Here is a 20,695-nt window from a genome sequence, read left to right on the forward strand (position 1 = left end):
AAACATAAATAGCCTGGATGTGTGCCCTTTTTTCCCCTTTCTGTCAAATGAACCCAAGACTGGAAATTCATCTGTAATTCTACAAGTAAATACACCCACCTTAGTCCTCTGTTGAAGGATCTTGACCCATTGTCCCAGAAAGGAAGTCCCTCAACTTAGAAACTTGCAAACCAAATCTTCTGGGGACTCTGGGAGGTCCTCACTAGTGGTGTTCCTGGCCACTACGTGGCCATTTAGGGTCCAGAAACCTGGTGTCTAGCCTCAGCTTGACCACATATCATTGTGTGATTTTAAACAAATTAGTTGCCACTGGATGCCATAAAGACAGACCATGTTTGGCTTTGCTCAGGGCCAGCACATGGTAAGAACCCAGTGATAAGTATTGGTTAAAAAAAGTTGTCTTTGGGCTTCCCTGGTGGCGCAGTGCTTGAGAATCTGCCTGCTAATGCAGGGAACACGGGTTCGAGCCCTGGTCTGGGAGGATCCCACATGCCGCGGAGCGGCTGGGCCCGTGAGCCACAATTACTGAGCCTGCGTGTCTGGAGCCTGTGCTCCGCAACAAGAGAGGCCGCGATAGTGAGAGGCCCGCGCACAGCGATGAAGAGTGGCCCCCCCTTGCCACAACTAGTGAAAGCCCTCGCACAGAAACGAAGACCCAACATAGCCATAAATTAAAAATAAATAAATAAATAAAAATTTTAAAAAAAAGTTTAAAAAAAAAAAAAATTTAAAAAAAAAAAAAAAGTTGTCTTTCTGGGCTTTGGTTTTCTGGTCTATAAGTTGGAAAGGTTGGGCTACTTTCCAGTTCCAGGATTCTGTGTTCTTTTACCACAGCTACTCTTTTTTGCTTTAGTGCCTTTATTATGTCTGAGCAGAAGTTGCTTCCCCCTTACCCCTTTCAAAAACCATGGAAGTCTCGGGTTTCCCTGGTGGCGCAGTGGTTAAGAATCCTCCTGCCAATGCAGGGGACACATGTTGGCATGTGCCCTGGTCCGGGAAGATCCCACATGCCGCAGAGCAACTAAGCTCATGTACGACAGATACTGAGCCTGCACTCTAGAGCCCACGAATCACAACTACTGAGCCCACGTGCCACAACTACTGAAGCCCGCCCGCCTAGAGCCCGTTCTCCGCAACAAGAGAAGCCACCGCAATGAGAAGCCCGCGCACCGCAATGAAGAGTAGCCCCTGCTCACTGCAACTAGAGAAAGCCCGCATGCAGCCAAAAATAATAAATAAATAAATAAATAAAATAAATTTAAAAGAAACAAAAAAAATCATGGAAGTCTAAAGAAATTGAGCTTTCCTGTCACAATGGCACTTTATATAGTATAGCCAAAGTAGAATCAGGTTGCCAAGTGAACCTTAGTTCATTTACTATCTAGTACTTCACAAAGACCCAGGCACCCCCTGCCCCTGCCTCACGGCAACTGTTGTGAGATTAGGAGGAAAACAAAATACTAAATAAAGCAAGAGAGCAAAGATTCTTGTAGCTAAACCCTGGAATAAGTGAAGAATTGGGGTGATGGGGGTAGGGAGCTGTATGTGCCTGCCTTTCAGTCTCTCTACATTCCCAGCTCTGGCTGTTTTGTGTCGTAGAATGGGATCTTAGATCATCCAGAGACATTGATTGACTTTCTACAAAGTGATAAAGTGATAGATAATCCAGATTCCTGACTTCGAATAAAATGCCCTTCCTGCTAATTTGATAGGGTTGGAATAGGGGGGATTTATTTCTTTTCATTGAGTAGAAGAGATGACCCTGGGCCAGGATCAGCACAGAGCACCACGAGGGGCTGCAAGGTGATGTGGTCCCTCCAGCAACGAGTGGGGTAGGGTCACTGATGCCAGAGCTGAGGCTCCCTGTTGCCCTGGCAGCATAGAAGGCATCTCTGCTGGTGGGGACTCCCGTCACAAGATGGCTCTGTGTGCGTGTGCGTGCATGTGCGTGTGCGTGTGCGTGTGTGTGTGTGTGTGTGCACGTGCACACACAAACTCAGCCCTAACTGCACCAATGTCCTCCGCGGTCTGTTTCAGCAATGCAAACCTCACAAGAGGCCTGTGTGTGGCAGCAACAGCAAGACCTACCTCAACCACTGCGAGCTGCATAGAGATGCCTGCCTCACTGGATCCAAAATCCAGGTCGATTACGATGGACACTGCAAAGGTAAAGAGTGCTGTCATCACATCACAGCTCCAGCTGGGGAGCCAGGGAACGGAGCAGTGTGGCCTGGCTTCCTGGAGTCCTTTCCACCCTGAGCATAGTGCCCAAAGCTGTGGAGACCACCCAGTGGCTTGGAGAGGCATCCCCTTGGTGCTCAAGAGCCTGCTGGGTTTGCCCTGGGTGGCCCAGGCCTCTACCCTGTGCTTCCTGCATCAGATTCCCAACGTGGCTTCCAGCGCTGTCTGGAGATGGATAGTGGATAGGGAACCACATCAACAGTCAATAATATGGTAGTATTTAACTGAATTCTGTACCTTTTTAGAAAGCAGATAAATTTCACATATCCTATGCTTTTTAAATTTGGGCACCTCTCAGCCCTGATAATATTATATTTCCTCTAATTCACACTCAAACCATTGCTATTATGGTAAGAGGGAAGGGGTCCCAAGCTTGTTGCTAATTAGACACCAGCCGCCTGGCCAGCCTTGAACTTCCTTGGAGAAATAAGAAGCTGTTTCCCACATGTTGGTCTCCATTTCTTTGTCCATAATGATTCTGTACGAATTCTCAAACTCCCAGCAGCACCGCCCCCCCGCAAGCTAACAGTAGGAGGTGTGAGATCAGGAGGGTAACTCAGTGGCCTCAAAATGTCAAACAAAGCAGGGAAGCAAAGATCCCCAAACGTGGGACCTGGAAAGAGAGGATACAAGGACTCAAGACGAAGTGATGGAAAGATATAAGTGGCCCCCTTAATGTGGGCAGTTTTAATCCTAGCAATACACAGAAATTTATTTTTTCTTCACTTTGCATTATGCATTTTCTCCTTTTGTCTTGCAGAGAAGAAATCTGTAAGTCCATCTGCCAGCCCAGGTGAGTGCCTGATTTTTCTACAGTGTGCATCTTAGGGAGGAAATTCCATGTTCCACAATCCCTGCCAAAGCTCACAAGATCTTCAGTGTGTCAGAACTTGTGACCCAGAACTGGTCGCTCCTCAACATAGCTCACAAAAGCTGCAAAACTGCATTTTTTTGTGCTTGTCACGGGAAGCAGCTGGTTGGGTCAGAATGTTGGCTGTGTTTTCCATTTTTGCTGAGTAATGATTGAACTGCAAGGATGGGAAAGCCACCAAGTCCCTCCGTCAGTGCTCTGTGAGACCTGCGGGGGTCACAGGACAAGGAGAATCAGACAGGACAACTCTTTTTGAAAGAGGTGATTGGAAATGACAGTGAGACTCTTTCCATGGTTTTCTATGAATACAAATTTTAAATTTCCTCATGATTTATAGATACCAGACTCCTTTAGCATACACTTTTCCTTAGATCCTCACAATAACCTTGTGAAGTAGCTTTTACTATAATTACCTTATAGATGAGGAAATCTAGGCTCAGAGAAGTTAAGTGAATTTCCCTGAGTCACACAGCTAGGAAGTGGCAGAGTGGGGGAAAGTGCCCATAGTTTCATTTCCCTGGCTCAGTGCCCTTTTCACATCCCAACATGTGTTGCCTCCAGGAATTCCCTTTTGCCAAGGCTTTCCCTTCTCTGCTTCCCCATCCACTGGACTCTCAGCCCCACCTGTTGTTGCCATGTGGCTTACAATGAACAGCTGTCCAGAGCAGGGCTTCAACATGCCCTTCCTTGGCCTCATTTTCTGTTGTTCATAATAAAGGATAAAATTTTAAGTGGGAGAGAGGAAAAGCTATATAGAAAGAATCAGAAATCCAGTGCATAAAGAATTGTAATGTTCTCACTTATTCGTTTATTATTTCAGCTCATCTGTGAGCCAAGAGAGCTGTTCTATTGATTGGTTGATTTTTTTTCCCCTGAGCTTCCTAAAGTTAATGAAAATGTCCTTTATTTTTCTTTCTTTTCTCTCACCTTAGCAACATAATCTCTGTTTCAGCATTCTCGAACTTTATATTTTTAGACATGAGCTTGAATCCTGGGTTAGATACTTTCTAGTGTGTACCCTGGGCTGACTCCTCTGTAAATGTGTGTGATAATCCTGTTTCCCTGGATTGCTGTGAGAATTCAGTGAGATGACACATGCAGACTCCTGGGCACTGAGTCCCCACGTACGGGGTGCTGGGTGACATTGGGGTCCTCACTGCTCGGCTGGCCTCCCTCCCCTTTCCTGCAGTCGTTTGCTATCAGTCCAACCGCGATGAACTCCGGCGTCGCATCATCCAGTGGCTGGAAGCAGAGATCATCCCAGACGGCTGGTTCTCTAAAGGCAGCAACTACAGTGAAATCCTAGACAAGTACTTTAAGGTAATCCAGAGTTGGAGTCAAAGACTGTTCAGCCCGGAGAAAGGGAGACTTCCTCTCCCATTACCTGATCACATCTTCCCAGACCACAAGGAAATATAAACCTGCATAGAGTCCCTGAGTTTCTTCATAGATCATTCCATGAAGCTGTGACAGACAGTGGGACTCCAGGAGTCCAGCCTTTGGGATCTAATACACGTGGGCTGCTCCTTTTGGGCAATTAAAGCCACAAAGGTCTTGGAGAGCCTGTCCGTGAAAAATATGGCCAAGCTGTATCCCCATCCTCCATATGACACCTTGTAGAGCTGCCTGCCAATACCCAGACCCAGGCCACTTCAGCCTCTTTCCCTCCCAGTTTGGCTTTTCTCTAAGTCTTTAACTTGACCATCCATGGCCTGCAGAGTTTCTCTTCATCTGAGGAGAGTCAATGGACTGGTATTTCATGGGTCCAGAATTCTTCATGAACCTAGATATTGCTGTTCCCATTGTGTTTAGTTGAAGAGACAGATCGTTCCAGTTGGAGGGAGGAGAGATGCTGCTTTCAAAGAGGAAAACGAGGAAGGAAATAGTATTTAGCAATGAGTAGGGCTGTCATGATGTGGAGATCTTTCAGAGAGCTTGAGACAGTTGTTGGAAGAAGCAGTTAAGGGCGCTCTTCCTGCTGACTGATAAGGACATAGTCGCACACATAGGTACATCACACTCAGATAAACATACCACACACAGAAACACAGACATACACACACCACATACAGAGATGTGCATGCCACACAGAGACACATCCTACACACACGTTCAGGTGCCCGCATTCCCGCACCTGCGCAAAAGCCCCCCGCGCTTACAGACACACACATCTCTGGGTAGATGCCATTGGAGGCTCATCCCCAGACGGACGCCCTCACATGCCCCCAGGGTGTGTCGCAGGCCTAGCCAGCCCGGACTCAGGGGCAACGCGCACACACAAGGGACTTCTTGGCACCTCTGTGGCCACTGAATGTGGTCAACACCTGCCTAGTCTGTGGCTTCCTCTTTCTAACTGGCATCATGGACCCCACAGATGGAAACATACCAGGTTGGGTTGAAATAGGATATTGGTCATTTAGGACTTCATTTGCGTTACCGTCTTTAGGTAGAAGTTTCTCTCTGTGACAGAAAGTAAATCTCTCTGGATTCCAAGTGTTTGAGAAGAGAAAGCACAGCCTTCTCACTCTGTCTTCTCTCTCAACCACTCCCACAGTAGGGAGCCCTGGGGGCAGGGGTGTTTCCTTGTCTACAGAAAGGGGCCAGGAGAGTCGGACAGGAGCAGAAGGTAACTTAAAAGAAAATGATTTTTCAAAAGCCAAGTGAGCAGCGCCTGCTGGGTCGGTCGTGAGCAGTGACTTTGCCATGGTCATTACAGCCCAGGAGCCGTGGGGCCCAGGATGCTCTTTCCAGGAGACCTCCTGGGACCTTGTAACCATTCGTGGTGGCCCCTTGATGGCACCCTGCCTTGGGCATCGCTGGCAGCTGCTGTTAATTTGATTCTCAAGGACCAGGGCCACACACCCCCTCCACACATCGCCACCTCCTCTGGCAGTAACTCTCCCTAATAGGCTCCCATCTAAACACTGCAAGGCCCCTTGAGAAAGTAGCTTTTCTCTAGGGCATTCTCATGCTAACCAAGAAAGCTTACTCCTGACTGACAAACAAATGCTCGCTCTTCCCTGTCTTCCGAGAAAACAGGGTTCCACTATCTACTTGTTGATGATTATCAAAGAACCATATGGTGCAATCTTCAAAGGGAGGCTTCTTCCCACTAGGCAGACAGCTGCCTGTTGCTAAGAGATCAGTATCTCACAGAGACTGTTTCTGAACCAGTGAATTGCCCTCCAGCCCAGTTGGCATTCCTTACATCAAAATCAGTTGCAAAACAAATCTAATCGGAATTTGGGTAAGACCAGAATCAGACTCTCATCTCAACTGGTGATTCAGTCACAATTTTTAGACAAAAGCATAACAGAGTGAAGAGGGGAAGACCGGGTAGAAAGAGCCTTTTATGACCGTGTCACACACACACACACACACACACACTGAATTCTTGGTGGCCAGGGCTGAAATTGGAGCCAGGGTATAAGTATAGTGACCAGAGATCTGAGACCTTTTCCTAGGAATTAGGATGAGAATGATAACTAGGGATTAAGCAAGGGCCTACAGAGTTGTTTTATACATACCTGTCATACATACCACGGAAAGATTTACAACCTTAGAGTGGAATGCACATGACACACGACAGTCATGCAAGGAGAGTCAGTAGCTGTATCTTTCCCTTCTACCTGGAAACCTAGTCAGACTTTTCTTCCAGAATCCCTTCCACCGTCTGGGAGCCACTTTGAAAGTAACATGGGGGTGCTGATTATTTCCCAGGGTAGCAATATGAGGCAGCCTAGGGAAAGAATTTTGAAAAAAAAATTTTTTCCACTAGAACTATTTAGGAGAGCAGCAGTATCCAACTTGGACTTTGATCAGAGCCTTGAAATTGCCACCCTCCTCCTGCAGCTAGGGCCTGGGCATCCTGAATTGTCCCAGATGGCTAAGGTCTCAGTTTAGCATCTTGCCAAAGGGAGGACAGTACTGAGCTCACTACACCCTTGCCTTGTGCTCATGGGGTGTGAGCTGGGTCATGAGGACAGGCTGCACCGTCTATAGTGAAGCCTGCAGCACAGGGGGGAGGGGTACGGGGCTTGCACCACCTCCACGGGCAGGTTATCGATGCAGATAACATTCAGGGGCCTTTGCCTTTGACTTCTCACTGATGAGGTCAGCTAGGTGTACCAGTGTGAGAAGTAAGCACTGAGAGCAAGCCAGGGAGGCTGGAAATCAAGCAGCAAGAAATGGTCCTGTGATTCCCGAAGTGAGCTCTGAGGGTCACCTGCATCATTGTTCCCAAGCAGCTTGTTAGAAATACACATCCTGGGCTCCAACACAGATTCTGATTCACAGGTTTGTTCCATGATCATTAGGGTTTGAGAACATGGAGTGGTGGAGTGAATTCAAGAATGTCTGGAACAGGGTCAGGATGGGGCTACAGAGACCTCTTAAGCACCCCCAGGCTCCTTGGACAGTGCAGGCCTAGGTTCAGGCTACCATCCTGAGCAGGGTCTAGGATTGAAAGGCCCTCAGTGACCTCTGCCCAGACACTTTGACTCTCTCATCTTGGGGCACAGGTGCCTTCCTTCTCTGGGTGCCCCAGGGCTTCGAACCTTTTTTGCTCGAAGGGCAGAGCAGGGTTGGACCGTGTCAAGAACAAGATGAACCAGAGATGGGTCAAGCTGAATGGGGGAATGATAGAACTGGGGTTTTACAAAACGTTCCTGAAAGATCACTTCGTCCCCTTTCTAGAACTTTGATAATGGTGACTCTCGCTTGGACTCCAGCGAATTTTTGAAATTTGTGGAGCAAAATGAAACCGCCATCAACATCACCACCTATGCAGACCAGGGGAACAACAAGCTGCTTAGGTGAGTGGAGTGAGGGGGTAAGGGAGAGGTCCACGAGGGAAGGCTGGATAAGAGAAGGGATTTGAACCCCTTCCTACCTGCAAAGGAGCCACCAGTGTCAAAGTCAATGTGAAGTAAAAAGCAAAATAGGGATTCTGTCCTGGTCTCTACTGTGAACGTTATGATATCTGATCAAGTAGTTACTGTTTCTGGCCAGAAATTGCAAGGAATGGAAGAATGTAATTTTAAAATAAATGATCACATCAGACCAAAGTTGTTTCTGAGTGTCGTGGGTGATGTTTTAATGGTTAATTTTCTTAAGGAATTACTTTAATGTTCTATTTAACTATAGGTCTAAAATAGCTTTAGTTCTGATTTTAAGATAATCAGTGCTATTTCATGTAGAGAACTCTAATTGTTACAAATGTAAGCACATTCCTCTTCTTTTCTGGTATTATTCCAGAGAAAATATTAATAAAAATTAACCCCTAAGAAACTTCTGGTGTGGTTCCAGTATACTGGTAAGAATTAAAAATAGGAAAAGCACCTATTTGTTCAAAAGACTTCAAAGCATGAAGCCCAGATTCTAGGATTCTTTCCTAATAATAGCCCGTGACCTTAAAGTATAATATCTGTAAACCCTTCTTATTTTGATAACCTGAAATGAGGTAATATTTTACAAGTTCAACATCTGATCCTCATAATATCCCAGTGAAGGAGGGCTCCTCGTTCCCATTTTACAGATGAGAAAACAGGTGCGGGAAGATTGAATAACTATCCCAAGGCCATTTGGGTTGTAAGTGGTTGAGCCAGGACTCAAATCCAGGCCAAGGGGAGAGGGAGGGAGCTGGAGTTCTAGAAAACTTTTCTGAAAGATCTCTTTGCAGAAGGGTGATAGTGGTGATGCTGGCTTCAACTCATGTTCTTTCAAACCACACATGCATTTCATATCATCTGTTTCTACCACTTCTGTTTGATTTTTCTAGTTGGGTTGACTTGACACGTATAGCATGGGGAAAGGCAACTGCTAGTGGAAGGTATGCAGGTGGTGGAACCTTTGCCAATCCAAGTGGACAAAACCATCCAGGAAACTTTAGTCATCTTGGGCATATCATTTGAACAGTTTGAGTGATCTGACATCCCATATAATAAACTAAAGGTTGGATGCTTACAGGAGTCGGGACGCATAATGGTTGTAGGAGGTCAGTGTAGAAACGTTCTCTTTAAATAGTCCCCTTGGCCGCCTGCGGAGGCCTAGGTCTGTGTAATCCTGATGCTTAATTCCTTTCTTCGAGGCTGAAGCTGAGGTCTTGCTGACACGTTTCTGCTGTGTTTCGTTTCAGAGGACTCTGTGTCGATGCTCTCATTGAACTGTCTGATGAAAATGCTGACTGGAAACTCAGCTTCCAAGAGTTCCTCAAGTGTCTCAATCCAGCCTTCAACCCTCCAGAGAAGAGTATGCCTAACATAAGAAATAGGGAGGGGGTCGTAGGGAGTGGGGGCATTTAGAGGGGGCCAAGATAGAGGGGATCGTGGAACTCTCCAGAGCTTACTAAGAAAATTCCCTTCCACGATTCTAGACTGGGCCCCAGCCCAGCATCTCTGAGCTGAGATTCAGGTCCAAAAATCTTCGGGTTGATGGTGGCGTTTGCTCAGATATGGTGCCTCTGGGGGACAAGCAGGTCTTGTCTGGGAAAGGGGTAACATGCACAGACTATAGCCAAGATGTCCTGTTCCACCCTCACCCTAAACTCTTGCCTCTTATTTCTGGTCCCACAGAGTGTGCTCTGGAGGACGAGACATATGCCGATGGAGCTGAGACCGAGGTGGACTGTAATCGCTGTGTGTGTGCCTGTGGAAACTGGGTCTGCACAGCCATGACCTGTGACGGTGAGCTGTGCGCCTCACGCAGAAGGAAGGGACGGCACAGAGACAGCCTCCTTCGTGAAATCACCATGAGAGAAGTCAGGGTGGGGATGGTGGGGAAGAGTGCAGTGGCTGGGTCCCAGCAGGGAAACTGGGGAGCGAGAGACTGGCTCATACTTGTAATGTCAGAGCTCTCAGGGGGCAGCATTGAGGGCAAAGCATTTATGCCAGATGCGTTATGCTGGAAAGTCACTCCAGAGGTTTGGAACAAGAGAGGTTCGAGACCCAGGACAAGATCAAATGTTGATAAGATATTAGAATGGTAATAATAATAATAAAGAAAGCAAATGCGTAAGAGTGAGAACTACATGCATTTCTTCTAAGCACTTCACATATTAACCCACTTAATCCTTATGACAGCTTAGGAAATCCTATATATGTCAAAGACTTAGGTGGTTGGAAGACAAAATCACTCTTGCTTGCCATCCATGCCAAGCAGGAAAAGGAGGCATGTTCATAGACATGTTTGAATTAACAGCACTGGGTCCCCCAAAAAAAGAGAAAGTTGAGATAGTTGAGACATGGGCAGGGTGGGTTGGGAGATAGAGATGTCAGGGAGAGTTTGGGGAGGAGGGGGCCGTGCACAAGCCAGCATCACCACTATCACCCTTCTACAAAGAGGTGTTTCAGAAAAGTCTTCTAGAACCCCAGCTCCATCCCTCTCCCCTTGGCCTGGATTTGAGCCCTGGCCCAGTCACTTACTACCCACGCACATTACTTTGGAGGTGTCCATTGCACTGGGACACTTTATAGTTAGAGAAATGTGGGTAATTCACCTCGCCTTCCATATGTTAAATGGGAAATGAAATTGAGAGCCTAAAAGGTAAATATTAGTGGGATCCCTAACTGGCCTCCCTCAGCCCACTGCTCTGAGCCTTGGTTCTTCTTACAGGAAAGAATCAGAAGGGGGCCCAGACCCATACAGAGGAGGAAATGACCAGATACGTTGAGGAGCTCCAAAAGCACCAGGTGAGTTGCAGCCTCCATGCTGGTTCAGGTATCCCTGTTGCCACCAGGACCTTCCACCACTCAGACACTGCCAAACTCCCCAGGTGACCAAGGAGATGTGCTCTGTCCCATACAATAGGTCCCGAACGATATACCTGTATACCTGTATACCTTGTGGGGCCAGTATGCCCCAACAGATGTAGGTTACAACTTGGTCAATTGCTTTATAAGTTAGAATCAGCTGAGTGGTGGGTTGCAAATGAGTTGGAAGTGGTTTGCAAATGAGCATAGTCTAAAAACGCCTCCTGTTTCTTTTCACAACCAGTGCCCAGACCCAAAGACTATGAGGCCATTGAGGGCAGGCTCTATGACTTGCTCACCATTATAGCCCTGCATTTAGCACAGGGTCTGGTGTATAGTTGGCTCTCAGTGAGCATGAAATTCGTGGATTTGGACCGCAGCAGAAAGGATTTAAGTTAAATGCCAAGCTAGCTAGAACATAGCCTGGAAACTTAGAGATTCTGCTTCCTAGAGACTTGAGAAGATAATAAATCAGAATTCTGTTCGGGTTCTACGTCATTAAGTTGAAGGCTTTCTTGGGGAAAAGGTTCTTAGCAGAATAGTGATCCACTGACATATTTTTCTGAGGGCCTAGGGAGAAAACATGGGTATGCTGGACTTCTAGGCCTGTCTTTCCACTGGCTTACCTGTAGTTTTTTTTTTTGTTTTTTTTTTTAAATATTTATTTATGGCTGTGTTGGGTCTTCGTTTCTATGCGAGGGCTTTCTCTAGTTGTGGCGAGCGGGGGCCACTCTTCATCGCGGTGCGTGGGCCTCTCACTATCGCGGCCTCTCTTGTTGCAGAGCACAGGCTCCAGACGCGCAGGCTCAGTAATTGTGGCTCACGGGCCTAGTCGTTCCGCGGCATGTGGGATCTTCCCAGACCAGGGCTCAAACCCGTGTCCCCTGCATTGGCAGGCAGATTCTCAACCACTGCGCCACCAGGGAAGCCCTACCTGTATTTTTTTTTTTTTTTTTTTAAATCATGCTTTTTCTTTTTTTTTATTAATTTATTTATTTATTTATGGCTGTGTTGGGTCTTCGTTTCTGTGCAAGGGCCCTCTCCAGTTGCGGCAAGCGGGGGCCACTCCTCATTGCGGTGCGTGGGCCTCTCACCACCGCAGCCTCTCTTGTTGCGGAACACAGGCTCCAGACGCGCAGGCTCAGTAATTGTGGCTCACGGGCCCAGCCGCTCCGCGGCACGCGGGATCCTCCCAGACCAGGGCTCGAACCCGTGTCCCCTGCATCGGCAGGCAGACTCTCAACCACTGCGCCACCAGGGAAGCTCCCCTACCTGTAGTTTTAACAGAGGATGTTGCTCCTTGAATCATCTGTCTGTAAACTGGGTCTGGTAATACGGGCCTTCTCTCTGACATACAAGTTTTTAAGGAATATAATGGTCACAAAAACTATTGAGATGAAATATTTGACTTGAAAATCAAGAATTATTAGTATTGAATTGGGCGATTGGGATTGACATGTATACAGTGATGTGTATAAAATTGATGACTGATTAAAAAAAAGTGAAGAAAAAAGAATTATTAGTATTAATAATAAATGCTCATATTTATTGATGGTTTTTCATATGCATTGTCATTATTGTCACTGATAGTGTAGAAACCTCATGTCATTTTTTTAAACAAATGCAGAAGCTCCTAGCCCTTTGTTTTTCCATATTTCAGCAGCCTTGAGCCTCCAGATGAGTATAAACCCTTAAAAGCAAAAAGAACTTAATAGGAATTCCTTTCATCTAGGGTGGAGAAATGATCAGAGCAGACAGTGGGGAGTGAATTATAATAGCTAACATTTTTTAGCGTCTCTGTTTTATGTGAGTTGCCTCGGAAGCAGACGCTAAGGCAAGGACTCAAGTACAAATAGTTTATCTGGGAGGCAGTCCCAGGAAACGGCAGAAGGGGAGTTGGGAAGAGAGCCCAGGAAGGGAAGGAAACAATAAAGAGTGTGTATCCAGGCATATTACCACTGGGAGCAAGTGGAGCTTAGTCCTGTTGCAGAACTCCAGAATAGTTACTGTGCACAAGGGAGCGGGGAGCTGGGCTATGCCTGTATGAACTCCCATCAGCCATTGGCTGAGAGCAGCCACCAGCAAACGTGAATTCCCTGGCACTTCTGCCCTGTCAGCATGTGTGGGCAGAGCAGGCTCCAGCAGCCAGAGAAAGCCTCAGGCAAAGAGATGCAGCTGCTGGCAGTAAGAAGCCAGGCCAGTGTACTGAAACGTTAAAGGCACGGGCTATGGATGGGGCACCGACAGTGTGTACTAGATGCCAGACACTGTTGTTTTTTATTCCCTATTTAATTTTTTTATTGAGATGTAATTCACATACCATAAAACTCACCCTTTTAAAGTATACAATCCAATGGTTTTTAATATATTCACAAGATTGTCAACCATCACCACTGTTTAATTCCAGAGCATTTTCATCTTCCCGAAAATAAACCCCATACCCATTTGAAGTCACTTACATTCTCTCCTCCCCCAGCCCCTGGCAGCCACTAATCTACTTTCTATTTCTATAGATTTGCCTATTATGGACACATATAAATGGAATCATATGATATATGGCATTTTCTGTCTGACTTTTTTCATTTAGTGTAACGTTTTCAAGGTTTATCCTTGTAGCATGAATCAGGACTTCGTTCCTTTTTATGGCGAAATAACATTTCATGGTGTGGATATACTACATTTTGTATATCCGTTCATCAGTTGATGTATATTTAGGCTGTTTCTACTTTTTGGCTATGATAAACAATACTGCTATGAACATTCGTCTACAAGTTTCTGTGTGAACCTATGTTTTCAGTTCTCTTGGGTATATACCTAGGAGTGAGATTTGCTGGATCATATGGAAACTTTGTGTTTAACTTTTGAGGAACTTCCAGACCGTTTTCCAAAGTGACTGTACCATTTTATATCCTCACCAGCAGTATTCCAATTTCTCCACAAACTCACCAACATTTGTCATTGTCGTTATTTTTTATTAGCCATCCTAGAGGGTGTGAAGTGGCATCTCATTGTAGTTTTGATTTTCATTTCCCTAATGACTAAAGATATTGATCATCTTCTCATGTGCTTTTTGGCTATAAGTAAGAATGTCTTCTTTGGAGAAATGGGCCACTGTCATAAGAGGTAGTACTAATTTTGTAGTTGAAGACGTTGAGACACAGAAGATTTCATAATATGCCCAAAGTCCCCCAGAAAGTCACACGCCCATGATTCACGCTCAGGCAATCTGCCTCCAGAGCCTGTTGTTTTTTATTATTATTATTTATTTGTTTGTGTGTTTGTTTTTTGGGCTGCATTAGGTTTTCGTTGCTGCCCGCGGGCTTTCTCTAGTTGCAGTGAGCGAGGGCTACTCTTCGTTGCGGTGCAAAGGCTTCTCAGGGCTTCTCATTGCAGTGGCTCCTCTTGTTGCAGAGCATGGGCTTCAGTAGTTGTGGCGCGTGGGCTCAGTAGTGGCTCATGGGCTTAGTTGCTCCGCAGCATGTGGGATCTTCCCGGACCAGGGCTCAAACCCGTGTCCTCTGGGTTGGCAGATGGATTCTTAACCACTGCGCCACCAGGGAAGCCCCGAGCCTATTGCTCTTAATGCTTCTCCCAACTTGGGTTCAGAACATTTTGTAGCACCTCCATTCAGCATCCTTTTCTTCATTTTTAAAATGAATATAATAATGTCTGACGTTATTGTTTCATAGGAGTTTAAATGGAGTCAGCTTTTAATTTAGCAACAGTCCCTATACAGCCGTGTCACGAGTAAGACATGATCCTTGTCCTCAAGTTGTTCATCATCCACAGAGGAGATAAACAAGTAAACAGAACTCAGCATAAGCATGTATCTGTCAATGCTATGTAAAGTTTTGAAGACTAGATAAATACCAATAATTTTTTTTTTAATTTCATAACGCTTATTTTCTCTTGCTTCTCAAAGGAAACAGCTGAAAAGACCAAGAGAGTGAGCACCAAAGAGATCTAATGAGGAGGCATCTGGGAAGGGTGTCCAGAGCCTGGCACCTTCTCTTCCACTTCAGCGCTGAGTCCAGTATACGCAAGTGTCTGCTACAATCGCCAAATCACCAGTATTTGCTTGTATAGCAATGAGTTTTATTTTGTCTATTTGTTTTGCAATAAAGGAAGTGGGGGTGGCTGGCTAGGAGGGCAAGGGCCATAGCCTTCATTTCTAGGAGTACTTTGAGAGAAACTGTAAATGGTGCTCGGGGGCTGGAGGCAAGCTAGGAAACTGCATCGGTGTTGGGAGAGTGTACCCAGATCTGGAACACTTCTGAGCCTACCACAGCTGTGAACAAACATGCTACAGGGGTTGCAGGCAGTGAGAAAGAGCTTAGCAGGCTGTCCCCAGAGGAGGGATTTGGGAAGCTCAGTGGAGAAGACTGCATTCGGCTTCCAGCCCTTCCTGCTGCCATCAGCATAACAGACCTCTAGCATCTGTGCTTCTCCTCATGGCCCCAGCCACTGGCTCTAGATACACGGCCATCCTGCTAGTTACCCAGTGTCTGGGAGGGTGCACCCAAATGATGCAGATACTTGTAGACTTTGAGCCCCTTAGAGACCTAACCAAATTTTTAAAATACTTTTTACCAAAGGTGCTATTTTTCTGTAAACTTTTTTGGCAAGTTGATTTCATTCTTCAGTTATTATCATTATATTATTGTTGTTGTTGTTGAATATTTTATTTTCTTGACTAGAAATTAAGCTTTTGTAATTATTTTTCATTAGTCCTGCCATTTCAGAGGCGGGAGAGTTTGGGGTTCTTCCTTGTGCAGGGACTGCTATCACCCGGACTCCCCCCAACCCTGCCACATACTAGATGCAGCCCAGAGTTTGTCCCCTGGCTTCCAGTGGGTCAGCAGTCTGCCAGAGGAGCAAGGAGTACCTCAGACAGAAACCAGGAGAAGTGTCTCCATACAAAACTTGTAAGATCCAAAAAGCTAATTTGTTTTCATTCATTCTGATAGATCCACGCAAATCAGTATTCCAAAGGATTGAGACCAGTGCAGCTAAGCAAGGCTTCGATGTCCCAGCCTATCAATATGCTCATTGATCCTCCACTAACTAGGAGAGTGACTCTGTCCCTGTCTCTTCCTATTTCTGGGCCTCAGTTTCCTCAGCAGGTAGGAATGCATTAAACTTTTGACTTGAGAAATTGTAAATTCTGTGGTTCTGATCTTTGGTCCAGAAGGAGACAATGTGATTTTCCTCCTTCTCCTTAAGATAAATGAAACCTTGTTGTTATATAAGAGTCAGACAGCCAAAAACAAGCTGACCAAATCTGACCTCAATCTGAATGGCCCCAAGGGTTGTGCTGTGATGTAGAGCCTTCTGGTAAAGCCTGCCCAGGAAGAGAGTGGGAAAGAGAACCACTTCACTTTGTCTTCACGTTTGCATTTCACCTTTAACCTTCTTGGGAACAGAAATGGCTTTCCCTTTAGAGATGAGGATGAAAGAAGGTTTCACATTTCGAGAGGGAAAAAAATGGACATTGAATCTTAAAACTGTGATTGGGGAGAAGTCAGTCATTCCTGTATCTTTTGGCCTCTGTGATAACTAACCCCACTCAATACCATGTTTAGGATGCGTTTGGAATAACAAAATTAAAAACTTAACATAAGATCTCATTTTCAGAAAGCAGATTACAGACCACCAAAGGGAAATGATGTAGGCTATACTGCACAGGCAACTCTGAGACAGTTGTGCTGAAAATGGAATTCCTTCTAAACAGGTTTCCTTTTTCTCCTTTGAAAACATTCCACTTTGTTTAGAATTCTGAGCTTTTGTAAATCATCCCACTTAAAAGCTGTCTTCCAACCCAACTTGTGTGGTCTGAAATGCACCTCCCTGTCAAAGTGCCTTGGAGAACTCCCAACAGCACGCCTTGATCAAGATTTGCCAGCCCTTGGACACTATGGAGGAGAGGGCAGGAGTACCAGTCTGTTTAAAGCAAGAAGGCAGAATGTCTCCTCACCAGTTACATTTAGGTCAGTGGTTGCTATCCAAGACGACCCTACCCTGCAACACTGAATTCCCAAGAGCAAAATCTGCATTCCTTCTGTAAGTAGGGAAGCTACTGTCTGCACCATAGGATCATGTGATCTGACAATCATTCACGGAAAGCTGCTAAATAGCCTAGTCTGGGGAGTCTTGCATGAAGCTTTGCATGGAGCAAATAAACAGGATTAAATCGGGTTCAGTTCCTCCAGCTCTCTAAAAGCACAGGGCTTAGACTGCAAGCTTCCTTGGGCTTTCTCTGTGTGTGTATGGTTTTTATAAACATATTACAGCATCTGTTAAGATTCAGTGTCCATGGAAACCTTCTTACATGCCATGACTCTGGACTCCATCACTGCTTTTGGAAAGCAGGGCTCCTCCACCTGCTAATTAGCCCATGTGGACCAGTCTGAATGTCTTCCCTTTATACTTGTGTTTTTAAACAGTCAAATTCCAAGAAGCAATTTGGACAGGTTTCTGTTGCCTGTGTATTTGTGAAATGTATTTGTATTTAGTAGGCTTCCTTATTGCATTTAACTTGTTTTTTGTTAACTCTTGATTCTTTTTTTTTTTTTTTTGGATACTATTGATAAATAAAGAAATTAAAATAATAGTTGTATTGTTTTCTTTCCCCCCAATTAAGGCCAAATAAAGTTGCAAGAACATTAACCATTTACCTCATAAAAGTAGATTTGAGTTTCAGGAGGCGTAAAAGAGGCCTGAAAAGTTTCTCCTAATCTTGGGACTACAGCTGCAGGGGGAAAGGTTTACTCAAGGACTGATAGAACAAGTTTATTTAAAAGAATCACCAGTGGTGGGTCTGGGTAGGAAGTAATGAGAAGTCAGGGAACAGTATTGGGTAGAGGTTAAACTAAATGACTCCTAAAACTGCCATGGATCTTATGAGACTGAATGGCATCAGGTGAGGCTGGCTGCGGGTAAACCTGTATGAGAAGCCAAACAAACCTGGGAAGGTGGCACAGGGAGCATACGAAGATCTGGTAGGATAATCTTAGTGGCTGTTTACCAGATACACGTGTATACCATAGGGGTAAACATATCCAAGTGGACTGAATGTTGGCTAGTTAAGACCCTCTGTTTTGCTCTATCTTGGAGACACATGACCAATACTAGTTCTCCATCTCCCTTTCCAAGTGATTCTTACAGATATCATGTACTCCCCACCAGCAATAATTAATTCTGTCTTCCAAGAGAGCTCATTACAGTTGGTTTAAGCTTTCTTAATTTTAGTCATAATGTGTAGAAGTCTTGCTTCTCTAAAATTATAGCCAGGTCACCTTAATTGGATTTGGAGTATTATTCAAATGCTAATCAGATATTAAAATGTCATCTCTGGTTGTGTTATTGCTACAAATTACTGATCTCATTAATCACCGTTTGATTCTTTAAACTTTCATTCTCAGAATTCTTAAACCCAATTTGAAGGGTACCTTGTCCACAACCACTTTTAAATGCTGGCTGGCCTCTCCCAACCTTCTACCGTGCTCTGGGAGCACTTCTCCTGCTATTACAGTATGCATGTGTTCAGGAAATGAAAATGAATTGAAATAGCCTGAAAGAAGCATAATTTAGAAGGTAAGTTTCCTATAATCAAAATGTAACATTATGAGCTCTGTAAGTTAGAACAAATTACTGTGATTAACTTTAGTTTTGGAGTGCCTGTGTCAAGTCCCCATCAGTCCTCTTAAATTACTTCTGAAATAAGGGGGAGGAGGGAGTAAAAAAAGTCTATTGAATGAGTAGATCTAAGCAGATGCCCTCAGAGCCCTGGGGTAAATGTAGCATAGGTGGAATACATGAAGAACGTAAACCCTGGGCTACTGCTGCTGAAGGCTGATTCATGAAGTAACTAGGAAGTTTCATGTTGCTGTCTGAATGAGAGGTCTTCCTGCCAATAGTTCACTTTTAAAAATTATTTAACACATTTCTTATTGATAAACTAATACATGTACATGGTAAAATAAAAAATTCAAATTGTATCAAAGAATACAGTGAAAAAAATTCATCCTCTTAGAGGGTGTGTACACTTATAAATTCACTTATAATTGCCACGTGTCCTTCAAAGAGGTTGCATGCATTTACTTAGAATTGCAACCAAAATACATACACTGAGCATGTCTATCTTCCCAAATGTTTGCAAGCACTGTGTCTTCAAACTTTGGGGTTTCTAACAGAGGAAAAATGGTAACTCATTGCCTTATTTTTAATTAATTTATTTTATTATTCCTTATGTGAGATTGAGCATCTTTCCATGAATTATTGGTCCTTGTTCTTTTCTTTCATTCCCTTTGTTCATTTTCTGTTGGTTGTTGGCCTTTTCTTACTGGTTTATAATAGTTCTTCATATATTATTATTAGCCCTTTGTCATGAGGGTGGCAAGATCTGGCAGTAGTGGACCAGATAGAAGGCTGCTTCAGGAATGAGGTGAGAAATAATGGTGACTTGAATTTTAAGATAATGGCAGTGGGGGTTAATAGAAGGTTAATGAGGTAACATTGACAAGAGCTGGCTAATGACTAGCTGTGGGAGTTAAGGAGGAGGTAATGGTCATGAATGACCCGAAGGTTCCAGCTTGGATGACTTGGTAGATAATGGTGCCATTTTCTAGGGTTGGTAAGAGAACAGGAGAAACCAGTTGGCTGGGGAAAGGAGGAAGGAATGGGAGATGATGAATTCAGTTTTTCACAGGTTGAATCTGAGTTTGGAGATATCTTATGAGTAGTAGTTGGATAGGAAGGTTTTGGAAGAGATCTGGGCTGGAGATAAAGATCTTGGAATAGACAGTATGGAGATAGTGTTCCTTTGTGTAGACAAGATGGCCTATGGAGAATATATCAAGTGAGGAAAAAAAAGAAAAGAAAATGTTGAGTTGGGAAGGTCCATAATAAAGACAGAGAACCCTTTTGAGAAACTCTAGTATGTGTATTTCTCCTGCTTCCTCGTGACATCGTTAACAAAAAGCGTACACAGTTAGAAAAATGGTACAATGGGTTGGATTCATAGATGAAAACATAGGATGTAGAGAGTTCAGATGGGAAATGGTACCATGGATTCTATAGAGAGGTCAAAACTGAGAAGGAAACACCATGAATGTATGGAATGGAGTAACACAACTTGCTGGAAAACGGGTTAAATGAATTTAGGAGAAAGGAACAGGAAATGCACCCTGATCATGGTCACTGGAATGCACAGGTCTTAACTGACCTGTTGTGGTCAGATAAGAAACTTAGGAAACGTGACAATGTTAGGGTCTGTAAAAAGAATGTATTGCCAGGAAAATAAGAGGCAAGATTGTTAATAGATAAGAATAAAATATTTAACCAGGAAACCTGTATAAAATTGTCAAGAGGATGAAACATAATTGAAAGGAAATTTCTGCTGCCAAAAGAGAAGGGACTTCATCCTTCTAGTGCCTTGCCTCATTTTAAATTATATAAGTTAGCAGAATTTGTCATTTTCCAAGGAGCAGTGACAACTCAAAACAAAATGCTTGCTCCAAAATCCTTCCACTAGACTCCATAGTTAAAGCTGGCAGCCAGTAATATTTATAACTTTATATATTCTTTGTCTTTCATAAATGCCATTCTTAGTTTCATGTTTCAACTTCTTTCTAATTTATCTGTATCATAACATTGTTCTTATTGTGACTGATAACTTACTGAGAGATGATATAATGTAATGTTTAACAACCAGGCTTCCTCAGTCTATATCCTGGTTCTGCCCCTGCCCTTTATATTCCAGGAGTTATTTAATCTCTCTGTGTCTGTTTCCTATTTATTTATTTATTTATTTATTTAAAAAATTTTTTTGCCTGTG

The 20,695-nt window shown here is 44.3% G+C and overlaps 1 protein-coding gene across 1 annotated transcript in view; it reads left to right on the plus strand.

Moving 5' to 3' along the window:
- FSTL1 (follistatin like 1) overlaps nucleotides 1–17,465 on the plus strand; it is a 51,460-nt gene extending 33,995 nt beyond the window's left edge. Inside the window, exons 4-11 of the mRNA XM_036850556.1 lie at nucleotides 2,038–2,167; nucleotides 3,002–3,034; nucleotides 4,302–4,432; nucleotides 7,808–7,926; nucleotides 9,249–9,361; nucleotides 9,685–9,795; nucleotides 10,724–10,800; nucleotides 14,783–17,465. Coding sequence (XP_036706451.1) covers nucleotides 2,038–2,167; nucleotides 3,002–3,034; nucleotides 4,302–4,432; nucleotides 7,808–7,926; nucleotides 9,249–9,361; nucleotides 9,685–9,795; nucleotides 10,724–10,800; nucleotides 14,783–14,827 — 759 coding nt within the window. The 3' untranslated portion in view covers nucleotides 14,828–17,465. The remainder of the gene's footprint in view (nucleotides 1–2,037; nucleotides 2,168–3,001; nucleotides 3,035–4,301; nucleotides 4,433–7,807; nucleotides 7,927–9,248; nucleotides 9,362–9,684; nucleotides 9,796–10,723; nucleotides 10,801–14,782) is intronic.
- The last annotated feature ends 3,230 nt before the right edge of the window (nucleotides 17,466–20,695 follow it).

The sequence above is a fragment of the Balaenoptera musculus genome, chromosome 4 (assembly GCF_009873245.2).
Source record: "Balaenoptera musculus isolate JJ_BM4_2016_0621 chromosome 4, mBalMus1.pri.v3, whole genome shotgun sequence".
In the NCBI taxonomy this organism is placed as follows: Eukaryota; Metazoa; Chordata; class Mammalia; order Artiodactyla; family Balaenopteridae; genus Balaenoptera; species Balaenoptera musculus.